Consider the following 13,615-nt stretch of genomic DNA (forward strand, 5'->3'; position numbering starts at 1 on the left):
CGCCCATTGTACTTGTTGTTTTAGTACCGATGCCAATGAGTTTTTGAGATGAATAAGTAGATTTCAAATTCAATTTATTTGCTAGCTCCTTTGTAACAGCGGTTATTTATGAAGCTGAGTCTAGAATAGCTCGCGCAATATGTGGCTTATTGAAAGAGTCGAAAACAACAACATTAGCGGTGCCAAGTAGACATAGAGATGATTCTGAAATGGATAGACTTGAAGTGTTACACACAAAGGTGGCAGGGGTCTTTTCCTTCTGAGCATGCAATAATGTATGGTGGTTACTAGAATTGCATAGTTTACAAGTTTTTTGTGACTTGCACTGAACACGATTATGAGTTCCAAAACATTGAAAACATAGATTTTTTTGTTTGAGGAAATCATACTTTTGATCGACAGACAAATTGACAAATTGCTGGCATGAATAAATACTATGATCCTCTGATCCACACACAATACACTGAAGCGGTTTTAACTTGACAATTTGATTAGGTTTGACAGTTGAAGAATTATCACTTGCAACTAGTGAAAATCTCTTATCAGATTTATTTTCATTTGAGCGAGTAGACTCAGATTCAATATTTCTTGCGGATTGAAGTGTAGTTGAAGGGTTCACTAACTCATACATACGAGTTTTAGACACTAAAAAGTTCATTAGGTCTTCATATTTAGGAATGACATCAGCTATCTTACTTTCAAACTCAAGTCGAGTTCGTTTATCCAAATGGTTTAAACACAGCGATAACAGAATAAAGTCACTCAAATCGGGAATCTGCTGTGTTTTGAGAGCAGAAATACAAACAGAATGAGTGTCAACAAATGTTCTTAATGACAAATAATCGGGCTTATCTATTTGCTTAAACTCTAGTAACTGATCGATGTAATACGAACATAATCTTCTTGGATTCGAGTATCTGTCACACAACTGAGTGTAGGCGATAAGATAATTTTCATTTGATAGAGACAAATGAGCTATCATTTGAGTGGCTGAGCCTGACACATTGGATTTCAGATAATGAAATTTTTCTATATCTGAAAGTGATCTATTCGTATGAATAATCGCATTGAACATGTTCAAGAACTCGATCCATTGTTCAATAACACCATTAAAATTAAGCAGCTTTATTTGTGGTAAATTGATGTTAGAACTAGGATTGGTCTGCTGTACAGTTTCAATTGTTGGCTGTTTACAAAATGAAGTGTACCTTCCATAGAGTTCAAGAAACTTCTCGCCCATAACATCATAATTCTCATCAACTGAATCAGTTGATAAAGCAAGTTCTGTGATGTTGTCTTGAATTGATTCGAATGTTAGAAAATCATTTCTTAAATCTAGAATCATATGCTCAGAGGGATTGTTTGATAAGGATTTGATTGCTGACTCTATTTTGATAATAATTCTGTTTCTTTTTATTGTTGAAAGCTTCAACTCCATAGTGGGATCCTTAGCTTTGACTGTAACATTGATATTAGTTTCCTGGGTGGTTGCATTTTGAGTTGTATCGTGTAAAATATGCGATTCAGTAAGCGAGGTATCTCCATGGTCTGACATTGTGAGTTGAGGTTAAGATTTCAAAGTTCATGTCAGAACTAACAAGAACAAGTAACTGAGTAACTGTCTAGCTGATAATACAGATACAGTGCACTCAAACCTACTGAATCTAATTTCTGTTAATGAGAGGAAGTGATACTGAAACGGTTGTGAAGTGTGTTGCAAACGAGAACGATACACAATGTGCAAGGAATGGAATAAGGAAGGTTGATACAGGCTTTGTTGTGGTCGTCTGCTTGGCTCCGTTGCGTGAGTAGCTCTCTCTCCTTCCTGCACTTGACGTTGATTGATTCACGGGATCGATCACATGACACTGATTAAACCCAATTTTGCCGATCATTAACAAAGTTTGATAATTGATCGATTTTGAAATGGAAAAAAAATCTAAAATGTCCGACTATGGCTTGGGTTGAAACTTTGAAATTCAATAACTTTTGAACCGTGCAATGCATTGAGTTGAAATAAACGGAATTTTCACTTTGAGTTCACACACTACCGAATCACACAGCTCAAAACAATGGGACTTTAACATTTAGAAACATCTAAATAACACGACACGTACAGACACTGACAATGAGCGGAATGCATTTCCAAAAAACACTGATCTAATCCGGCCCGGAGGACCAATTATGGTGATTAGAAACAGAAATTTTACAAGTGGAGGACCGCGGGTGAACAAAAGAAAAGAGCTGTGTGATTATAAACGAAAACTTACTTGAAAAACTGAAGAAAATGCAGTTGAAACCGGGGCTTCAAAGCAGCAATGATGTTGTAGCTTCGTGAACTTCATGCCAACTGAAACTGGAGGGGGAAGCTGCTTTTGGCTGCTTCCTTCTACAATGAAGAGGGAGGGGTGGGGGTAAGGAAGGAAATCATGATAACTGTCTTTACCACCCATCATATTGTATCAGGCTTCATCAAACTTGTCTCAAAGTAGCCCACATTGATTGAAAATGCTCAAGTTATGTTCTGTGAAAAATGTGATTTTTTCTATATTTTGGCGAATTTTAGTGCCCATGCACGACCAGAAGATGTCAACCGATTTCAATTTTTTTATTTCATTCTGTTCCCTTTCCAAAAGAGACACTTTTGCGAGCTATTACAACTTCGAACAACCACCGAACAACTGTACTATAAATAAAACCTACAAGGACAGAAAATCCCCCGGGAAAATCTACCTTCAAATAGTCGGTAACTCGACTCACAATATTCTATTCAATAAAATAGAGAATAGAATATTATCCCTCTAGAAAATCACTATTGGGAGCGCTGTACACAAACTAGATCGCTGAACAACTGCCTCTCTTCTAGGTCTCCTTAAAGCAGAACAGGGTCGCTGAAAATACGGAGGCCAGGGGAAAAGAGATTGCCGACCAACAGGAGTCTCAGGAGACGATCACGCCACTGACCATGTGACAGGGTGTGATTCAGATGATCTTGATGCTAAGGGTGTAACCATGATGACAATACTGCTAATTACTATAATAGATTAGGCCGGTAAACAATCTTTCTCACCAGAAATTACAAGAAGCGGCCGACTGTGGCTGCGACTCTGGTGCGACTGCTGCTGACTGCAATACTAGATAACAGAACGCTCAAACCAGTAAACAAAATCTGGAAATTTCTGGTTCAGATGAATCCGCTGATGATAATTCATAGGGGTTGACGGCGATGGTGATGATGTACATACACAACTACAAGTTCAACAAAGTATATCTGGCTGTCAATCCTATTCTTCCTCTAAAGTAAGGAGAATTCGCTAAATTATTAGCCCAGTCAATAAAGGTTTTTTCGATCCGAAAATTAAATAAAAGCTGAATCTTCTACCATCGATAGAACCCTCCCAGAGGGTCATTCTCCCAAAAGTCCCAAGAAATCTCCTTGGAGCTTTCCCCCGGTTTGCGATTTGATTTTTTTGTTTTCCTCGATTAACTTCCAAGCAAGTAGTTTTAAAGAAAAATGAGCCAAATAATTAATGTAGCCACTCTTATTGCAAATCCATTGATGTATATTGTTATGTATTTGCGATTCGATTTGACGCCGTGGAAGGTGAAACAGTCGACGCGGAACGGCGCGGCTGACTCTCTTAGCCATAGTAAACAGCAAACTGGAAATCAATTATCTCTGTAACCATTAATCGGAAAAAATCTATCATGTGCCATTCGTTTCGTTAAATTAAGGACTACAATATCAGTTGAATTCATTTCCTCAATAAATCGAACAGTTTCCTTAATAAAATAACATATACGTTAAAATTTAGGGGTTTTTCGATTTGATTTTTTTGTCTTCTCCGATTAACTTCGAAGCAAGTAGTTTTAAAGAACAATGTGACAAATAATTATTGTAGCCACATTCATTGCGAATCCATTGATGTATATCGTTATGTATTTGCGATTCAAGTTCACGCTGTGGAAGGGGAAACAGCCGACGCGGCTGACTCCCTTCACCATAGTAAACAGAATAATACTGCTGTCTACATTGCATCTCATTTACAGTATGTTGCTCGAAACAATCAATTTTGTCTATTGTTTTGACATGCGCTGTATATAGATTTTCACTTTTCAATACTCTTAAAAGATATTAAAATTTTCATGATTTAAACATGCTCATGATAAATACAGGATTTCGTTGTTTTCTCACAGAATTTATTATATTAATTTGAAGTGTGCCTTCTCCATACGAGTCAGAGGTAACACAATTTGATAAATCTAGTTTCAGATATTGATGTTTTTCAACGAAGTTTCATGATATATTATGTGTCCGACTCCTTCTTCTCATCCTTATTTTGTGAAAAATGAAGATTCAAAATTTATTTTCGTAGCTTTTCTTGTGTTTTAACTTGTTTCATCACTCTTTATAATTTAAACACTTGGAATGAATATCATCAGATCACGTGAACAAAAAAATTTTCAAGCTGAAAGTAGATTAATTTGTTGCACATTCGGTTCAAATATTAACAAATGTTACCAAATATTATCACATATAGTGAGAACGAATTATTCTGAAGCTTACTATTCTCACTGAACATGAAGAGGCAATACCAAGCCAGAATCGCAGTTCCGTTCAAATCATTATTATCAGAGCTTTCAAATTGATGCTATGTAACTATGGATGTTATCCCCATCTCACAATTTCCCTATTTATCCTTATCCTGATTCAGAATAAAGTAGTTGATCTCTATAATCACAAAAATCAATGAACAGTACCTATAATAAATAGTAAAAATAACAAAATTTCTAGTAATAATGCAACTTTTTCTAGGTATGAATTTCAAGGCTCATAAAATGACTTTTTCTCAATCACAGGCAGAAATTCCAATGATTATCATAATAGTAATTCAATGAAAACTGTTTATATTGTACATTGTTCGACGTAAGATAAGCTACATCTTTAAGGTAACCAACTTATTTAGGATTATCATGTTTATGAATGAAAGCGAGACTGTGATAGAAGATTGGTCAAACTGAAATATAAACATTATAGACAATCCATATTTCTGATCAACTATAATTGTAAATGATAGTATCAAGCCGTAATGAATTGAGCAACTGAATTTTAAAGTTACTATCCACTGTTCAAATCGCACTGTGATTTCCTTTTACTTCCAAATGGATTGAATTGCCTCACTCTTCAACGTAACAATTATTGAAAAAAACCGGTGGAATGTGAAAGTCATCCAAATAGCATTTGAATTTCAATTTTCAGATCATGAAATTCATAGAAAACTAATTCTTGAGAGAATAGTGATGAATTGCAAACAGTGCAAGTAACATTGATACAAAGCGATACAATGAAAGTCAACATCGATTAATTTAATATTGGACTTATCAAATTTATATTATCTATGAAGCTTATGAAATGTAAAACCAACATTTTAAATTTTCTCTACTGGAGCAAAACATCGATAGAAAATAAAGAAGAGCCAATCATAAGCACAATATACTTGTGTACTAGAATTCACTTGAACTAGTACAGGCTCAGCCTAGTTTTTCCTCCAATGTCATAATTGTATTATTATTATAGTAATTTATATAATAAATGAATAGTACAGTGAATAGTACTAACTCATCACTTCAACCCTTCAATGATCACAATGAACTAGAATGGTATAAAAACCATGGAATTGATAATCAGGTACATTTTTCAGATAGCTTCACCCAACTAAATCTGTGAATGCTAAGTCAGTCATAAGAAATCATGTTCGATAGATTCAATTTGAATGCTTCAAATAGAAAATGATCTATTCTTTTGGTGCCCTAATCAAAATCAATTTCAATCAACATTAATCGACATAAAGAAAAGCTTCTGCCAACCTTGTCTAGTGAATGACAAGATGCGAGTGGAGGTGAAACATCGATATGTTAACAAAAATAATAGAAGATGATGAATCGTCTTTCAATTAATCTTATACGGTAGGGTACTTTGTGGTTAAATGTGAAACACTTTCATGATTTTCCTATCTTTTATGCATGCTTACTCTTCCTTAATTTGTATGTTTGCATGGCTTTCATCTTTAGAATCTACTGTATTTTCATATTGGACTGTCTAAATAATCTAAATTCAACTAGTAAGAACGGAAGATAAGCTACTTTACAGAGAGAATCATAGAAAGTTTCGACTCAACAAGCCCAATGTATAATTTTTTTATGCCTCAGCCGTCATATATATTTGGCTCAACTGAAGGTATATTATCAACCTGGCCTGAAGAGTATTAACTGTAGAAAACAGCAAACACTGCACGCTATGATTTTTCAGGGAATTGCCACTGTTAACACTATTGTAATCTATGATTTATCTCAGTTTTTGACATAACTTATGATAAATTTTAGCATAGAATTATGATCATACACACATATTTTAAATATGTATTATATTATGTGATAGTATGAATATTTTATCGGTTGCAAACAATATCTTTGTTTGTCATAGAATTCATGATTTAGCAGATCTATAACAACAAAATGATTTTAGAGAATTAAAATGTGAAAAATTAGTTTCATCGCATATCAAAACAATAGAAAAAATTTATTGTTTCGAGCGCCATAGTGTGAATAAGATGCAACTTAGAAAGCAGTAGGCCAACTACTGTATTTTACTGTTTACTATGGTGAAGAGAGTCAGCCACGCCATACCGCGTCGACTGTTTCCCCTTCCACAGCGTCAAATCGAATCGCAAATGAATAACAATATAAATCAATGGATTCACAATGAATGTGGCTACATTAACTATTTGTCTAATTTTCTTTAGATTATTTGCTTTGAAGTTAATCGGAGAAAACAAAAATCAAATCGAAAAACCCCTAAATTTTTACGTATATATTATTTTATCAAGGAAACTGTTTGATTTATTGAGGAAATGAATACGACTAATATTTTAGTCCATAATGTAACGAATCGAATGACATATGATAGATTTTTTTCCGATTAATGGTTACAGAGATAATTGATTTCCAGTTTGCTGTTTACTATGGCTAAGGGAGTCAGCCGCGCCGTTCCGCGTCGACTGTTTCCTCTTCCACAGCGTCAAATTGAATCGCAAATACATAACAATATACATCAATGGATTTGCAATGAGAGTGGCTACATTAATTATTTGACTCATTTTTCTTTAAAACTACTTGTTTCGAGGTTAATCGGAGAAAACAAAAAAATCAAACCACAAACCCCCTAAATTTTTACATATATATTATTTTATCAAGAAAACTGTTAATTTTATTGAAAAAAATGAATATAACTAATATTGTAGTTCATAATGTAACAAATCGAATGACATATAATAGAACTGTTTCCGATCAATGGTTACAAAGATAATTGATTTCCCGTGTTTACCCGCATTTTTCATGTTTTAGGGGGTTGGGGCGGAAAGCTCCATGGGGATTTTTTGGGACTTTTGGGAGAATGACCCTCTGGGAGGGTTCTATCGATGGTGGGAAATTCAGCTTTTATTTAATTTTCGGATCGAAACTGCTTTTTTGGACCTTCATTGACTGGGCTATATATACTAAATGACGATTCTCCATTCGTCACAAAATTCACTTTGTGACAATAGTTACTATATAAACAGTGTAATCTCTATACATACTATTATATTTTAGTTCTAACGAAGAGGATATTTTATAATAGGTGCTCAACTTTTTCTATAGTTATCAACATGAAATTGAAATTTATGTAAAAGTGTTATTACGGTAATTTGTAGTAGGATGGCCTGGCCTAAAGGCAAATCACACACCAGCAGACTGAAGTATGTGGACGAACGGAGGAGTCCTTTCCTCCTAGGAGGGATGGAAGTCCCTCTTTAGGTGCTCGAATCTGCAATGCACACAGACATCCATTCGTCTGCATCATGTCTGCATGCAGATGTTTGATTTTCTCTCCGTCTGTCTGCTGCTGTGTAACCTATGTTCGCCTACAAGGAGGACGACAACACTGGATAGCTAGGTCACCTGGTAGCGCAAGTAAACTTGATAAAAATGTTGAAAATGCAGTGGGTTATTTACAACGCAATGTTGCGATCCAGCCAGCTAAGCCTAGACCCATATTATAATTATTGATAGTAGGATTACCATCAATAGCATCTAACTGAAGATGGCTGTGTTCGTGTTTCCTCGATAACATAAATTTTTAATTTTCAGGGATAACATAACAAACTCTACTGGATTGTCGTTGCTGAATTTGTGTCAACAATCATCTGAAGCAATAGTTTACCAAAGAGAGATTGACGGTGAAAGCTGGCGAACAATAGGTAGGTCCATCACTGAAATAAATTGCAACTAAAGTTTATTACATTTTCTTCCTGGGGACAATCCAAAGAACCATTGCAACAAAAAGTTCAACCGAGTTAGTACAATGTTTCTTTAGGCCAGTCACCAGGTACATTTTGCTGAACTTTTTTGTACAATGATTGTGGAGTATTGGACAACTTGAATACAAAAAGTTGACATTTTAGCCTGGAGCATCTACAGAGTGGAAAACCACGGATTTCCAGTTCTCTGCTAATTCCGCTAAGTTGAGCTGTCGGACAGAAAACATAATTCCTGCTTTTCTTTTGAATAATCAAATTTCGAATACAATGAAGTGTAATACAATGATATCTAAATGATTCAAACTTTTTCAATGTCCTATACGGTAGTCATAATTGAATTCATATCTGCACTATGTACGATTTTGCGTGCTTGTTACTCATTGAAGTAATATAGAACCATGAACAGGTATTATCATGGATCAAACTAAAAAATAAGAAAACTATTTCAGTCAATAATAATGCAAGGAAATTTGTTATCAGGTTTACCTGGAAATCCAACTATGAACCTTTATGTATTTGAAATCATTCATTTTTCCATAGTAGTATAAAAATAATCCTGAATGCAGCTATTTTCGTTTCTATTAGCCTCTACATTTTTCATTCATAATAAGCCACAGAAATTGAATTATCTTGATTGATGACCTATCCTTCTAATTATAATAATAAAATAATTTTAAAACTTAATTATCAAGACCTATTCTTGAAGGTAGACGTGTTTTGGGTTTTTTCGTGAGTATCCTCATTGGTAAAGAAGTGTATGGTATCTTTACTTTCTTGAAGTAGTGTATCTTTAAACTGGACTAATAAAGTGCATGAGCAGGGCAAAGCGCCATTTTTGTAAATTCTATACATAGCATTATCTTTTTTTGCGACTTTCAGCAGAACCACATTGTATTGTAAACGATTGAAAGGGTACCAATCTTCATAAAATATAATATATTACCTTCAAATATTGATACAAAATTCGTAAAATTTGGATGAAGTTATGAATTTTTTTTCTAGTTTGGTTTGGTGGAGTTGCTGGAGTTGTTTTTGGACTGAATATATTGAATGGAGTTGAATTTATTTACTTCTTCACGATCCGATTCTACCGCTATTTGAAAAAGCGGTATGATTAAACTGCTGCTACTATTGAAGAATGGGAAATCCTGATCTATGCGGACCTAAAACCTGTGAGACTTTCATCTGTATCTGTACTTTGCGGAGCACTCTTAATAATATATTAAGATACTATAATATGGTTATATATTACACTAATAACTGTATATTCATCAATGTGTGTAGTACATCAAAGCATTCCAACTATAAATGCTTTATCAAATAATAAAAACATTGTGTACCACTTAGCACTGGCATTAGAGAATAGTTTTAATTATTTCAATATAGTTTACTTGTATTTTTGAAATTATCAATATATGTCTTATTGCAATAGCAAAAGAGTAGGCTATTTCGAAATAATGCATTTCAGGATATTAAGTCAAAGAATAACCAATGACAGATGGTAATTGATGGATTACAAAATGTATTTATCCAAATGCTAATCAATAAATAATTATTATTAAACGAAAAGTCAAATTAAATGCTGTTAATCACCCTGAATACTTCAGCTACCGGTACTGCAAATATTGAAAACAGGAAAGATAGAAATTTGATGAGAGCTGCTATCCAAAAATTATTTGCCAGCCCGAGAATCGAACCCGGTACCTTATTATTGACATTCAGGTATGCTCACCGTTACACCAAACTGACAATCTCTGGAGAGCAGCGCTCATTCTATAGGCAGCTATAGCGGCCAGCTAGTCTACAGAGAGAAATAAATGAGAAATTGCATTTATTCAAATGCTAATCAATGAATAATAAATATTGAACGAAGATCCAAATTAAATGCTGTAAAAGCACCCTGAATACCTCTGCTACTGCAAATATTGATAACAGGGTAAACAGCTAGATGGAAATTCGATGAAAGCTACTATCCAAAAATTATTTGTCAAGGGTGAGCACACCTGACTGGCAATTGGGAGGTACCGGGATGGCAAATATTTTTTGGATGATAGCTCTCATCGAATTTCTATCTAGCTTCCACCTAACCATGTTGTCAATATTTGCAGTAGCAGAGGTCTTCGGTATTATATGATAATAGTTTCTAGACCTATTAAAACAAAACTTGTTCAACAATAAAATCAAATAGAAAATGCAAAAAAAAATCGTTGAAGAGAAATAAGAGAAGAATATTGATACTAAGACTAAAATATTTACAATATTATTAATCAAAATATTGATGGAAGAAAATAAGAAAGAAATAATAATGAAGAAAGATAAAAACAAGTATATAGGAAGAGAAGAGAAAAGAGATTTATTGATTGATTGAGTACTTTATTTATGTAGATTACAATATATATACTGGCTTATACACTTATATACAATAGCTTACAATACAGCAAAATTATAGATGAATTTACATAATATAGACTAAGAAAATAATTATTGAACTGTATATGATATGAAAAAGCAATTTGTAATATAATAACTATAGATAATAATTATATTGTTATGCATCTACATAAATTGGCAGAGCTTTGGACATATCAATGTCCATTCTTCGGAAAGAATATTAAAAATATCCTCCCCACTAACTCTCTACCAAAACGTTAATTTCATTATTTAAACTAAGGATTTATTTATTAATGGAAATATTGTAAAAGTTTTAATCAATATGAATATTTAAGAGAAAAAAACAGAAAATTGATAAAGTAAAATAATTATATAGGTAGATAAGATCAAATAATAGATTAATAAAATGAAGTAGGCTGAAAGTAGATCCGGGTTATCAACTTTCCGTAATATACAGCAGTATGCAGTGGATAATTGAAATAACATGAGTTCATATAATATATATAAAACACGTTCACGTTCATTAAAACTCAGTTTTTTAAAAGAAATTTTATTTGCAAAAAGTACATGTTAACACATCAAGTGGCTGGAGTAGACTAGGTAACTAAAATGAGCGCGCTGAGAGCGACACTAAGCGGTATACTGACAAAAATAGTAGTCAGCACATCAATTGTTTAGGTTTACATAATTCCTCCCTCCTCAAGTTATTTTCGTCCCGAAAAATAAATTTGGGACACTCAAAAATTAAAATGAAGCTACAAATTAAAGTTTACTAACTTAGATCTAATTTCTAGGTGGTACAATATAGCTCATGGTAGGGGTTGATGATATTGGTACTTGTGTATCAATTCGGTAATTTAGTACACTGGTTGGCTTCTTAAATTTGTAATAAACGATTATCAAAATTACAAGAAGTATAAATGTACTTAAAACAAAAATTACAATGTGGCGTGTCTTAAGGCCGAAAGAATCTTAAAAATTTATAAAATCAAAATCTCTAGGTTCAATATCATCAAGTTTACTAACATCTTTCAAATCGATAAGTTTAGTATGAATTTTATTTGGTACATGACTTAATTTTTGTGCATATGTGGTAACTGAAGTAAACGGTAATTTTACATCTGTCATTTTATCATTGATATCCAGATTGATAAGGAAAGATGAGGGAGTATTTATAGTGCCATTATTGATATTAATTTGATCAAACTTATATCCTAAAATACAATTACAATTTTCGAAATAATTCATAAATGGTCTATCATTGATTATTTATATTCTTACACAACTATCCAAATCCTTATTATTCACTACAAACAAAATACAGGCCTAGTTCTTCCAAATAGGAATCTTCAATATTATTTTCATTGCTGATTACAGGTGAGTATATAGTATACTGTATTGAAGCTGTAATATTACATTTTTCTCGATTGGAATCGAATCTTCAATTCGAGATCTATGAAATTTTATAGTAAATATCAGAGTCATCGATATACGGACAAACTTTTTGACTGAGAATTTTATATCGTAAATGATTGTTGCATTGTTCCATGGTGTCACCGAGGCTGGGTTAACAGAATTAATAGATAAATGGTTTATTTAAATAGAGATGATATATAAAAATTTAAAATAACAGTTTCAAAATAAAGTTTTATTGAGAACAAATATAAAATGTGAATTCTAAACTTGTAATTTATAATTTTTTGGTGACGTGTCCGTAACGTTGAGGTGTCTAGAAGCTTTGCTCTTTTCCTGTTCTTCTTTCTTCTCTCTGAAACATGGCTGGCTGATGGGTGTTGTAACTTTGTGCTCTTTAAATAATTTTCTATTTAAGTGAATTTATTAATGTTTCAATTTGAGTTTTAATCAGTTTATAGTGTTCTATTTTGTCTGTTTATTGATTTGTGTGTATACAAGCCAATAGCCACTGTTTTTTCAACTGTAACTAGATAAGTATTTAGTTCGTAGTAACTGTAGATGCTTAGGCTTGTAAGTTATTGTTCTTTCTATATTTGTGTAATATATTGCCAAAATTCTTCTGCAGATTATAAGTTCATTTGCTCTGAAAACTGGATTTCTCATTCATAGGCGATTGATCCATTCATAATTTATCAAGAATCTATTACATTGGAGCCGACAACTATCCTTAGGTTAATAGGTGTTAAATGCTATCCAACCGATTTAGGAAAAACTGGTAGCACGGCAAATGTTACCCCTGTGGTGGGACCGAATTACAAAAAAAATATGTCCCAAATGGTACACCATGAAATCCCTGGTTATGAAAAATTATTAGTAGGATAGATATCTTGATAGGTTATGAATGGTATACTGCTGAGTGGGAAATCGGTTCAAGAGAGATCAAGTCCTAATGAATATATTATCTGTGCAGACTAGCAAAATGGCAAACATTAAAAATGATATAAATCTTATAGCATTCCTAACACAAAGATTTGATAATTTTAAACAAGAGCGAAATGCTAGGTTTGATGAGCAAAATGCTAGGTTTGATGAGCAAAATGCTAGGTTTGATGATATGAAGCAAGAATTTGCTAGCATTAGACTAGAGCAGGTTAGTATAAACCTTCTATTGAAAAATGCACATGAAACATTGAGTGATAATCATGAAGATGAAAACAAATTGAAGCAGGATAATAGTAGTGTTAAGATACAGGATCAACTCATTCAAGTTTCTGACAATGTAGGCCTAGTTACTGTTGTTGAAAAAGTCAACCTTAATGAGATAGTAGAATTGAGTAAAGAAGTAGGTAGGGAGTTGTCTTCACTGAAAGTCAACTATCATGAAAGTAATATTGCTACATTGAAGGTTAGGAAAACTATGACCAAAGTGAATGATTACATGAGACAGGTTT

General features: G+C 33.2%; 1 protein-coding gene across 11 annotated transcripts in view; it reads left to right on the forward strand.

The window, feature by feature from the left end:
• The window catches only part of LOC111049798, a 67,834-nt gene extending 57,572 nt beyond the window's left edge, over nucleotides 1-10,262 (forward strand). For 9 of the 11 annotated variants that reach the window (XM_039427846.1, XM_039427851.1, XM_039427854.1 and 6 more), the window contains 2 exons: nucleotides 8,188-8,297; nucleotides 9,360-10,260. In XM_039427846.1, the coding sequence (XP_039283780.1) occupies nucleotides 8,188-8,297; nucleotides 9,360-9,475 (226 nt within the window). In that variant the 3' untranslated portion in view covers nucleotides 9,476-10,260. Of the gene's footprint in view, nucleotides 1-8,187; nucleotides 8,298-9,359 lie in introns of all 11 variants that reach the window. The other 2 variants (XM_039427855.1, XM_039427856.1) reach the window with 2 other exon arrangements.
• Nucleotides 10,263-13,615: the final 3,353 nt, after the last annotated feature.

The sequence above is a fragment of the Nilaparvata lugens genome, chromosome 5, assembly GCF_014356525.2.
Source record: "Nilaparvata lugens isolate BPH chromosome 5, ASM1435652v1, whole genome shotgun sequence".
Classification (NCBI taxonomy): domain Eukaryota; kingdom Metazoa; phylum Arthropoda; class Insecta; order Hemiptera; family Delphacidae; genus Nilaparvata; species Nilaparvata lugens.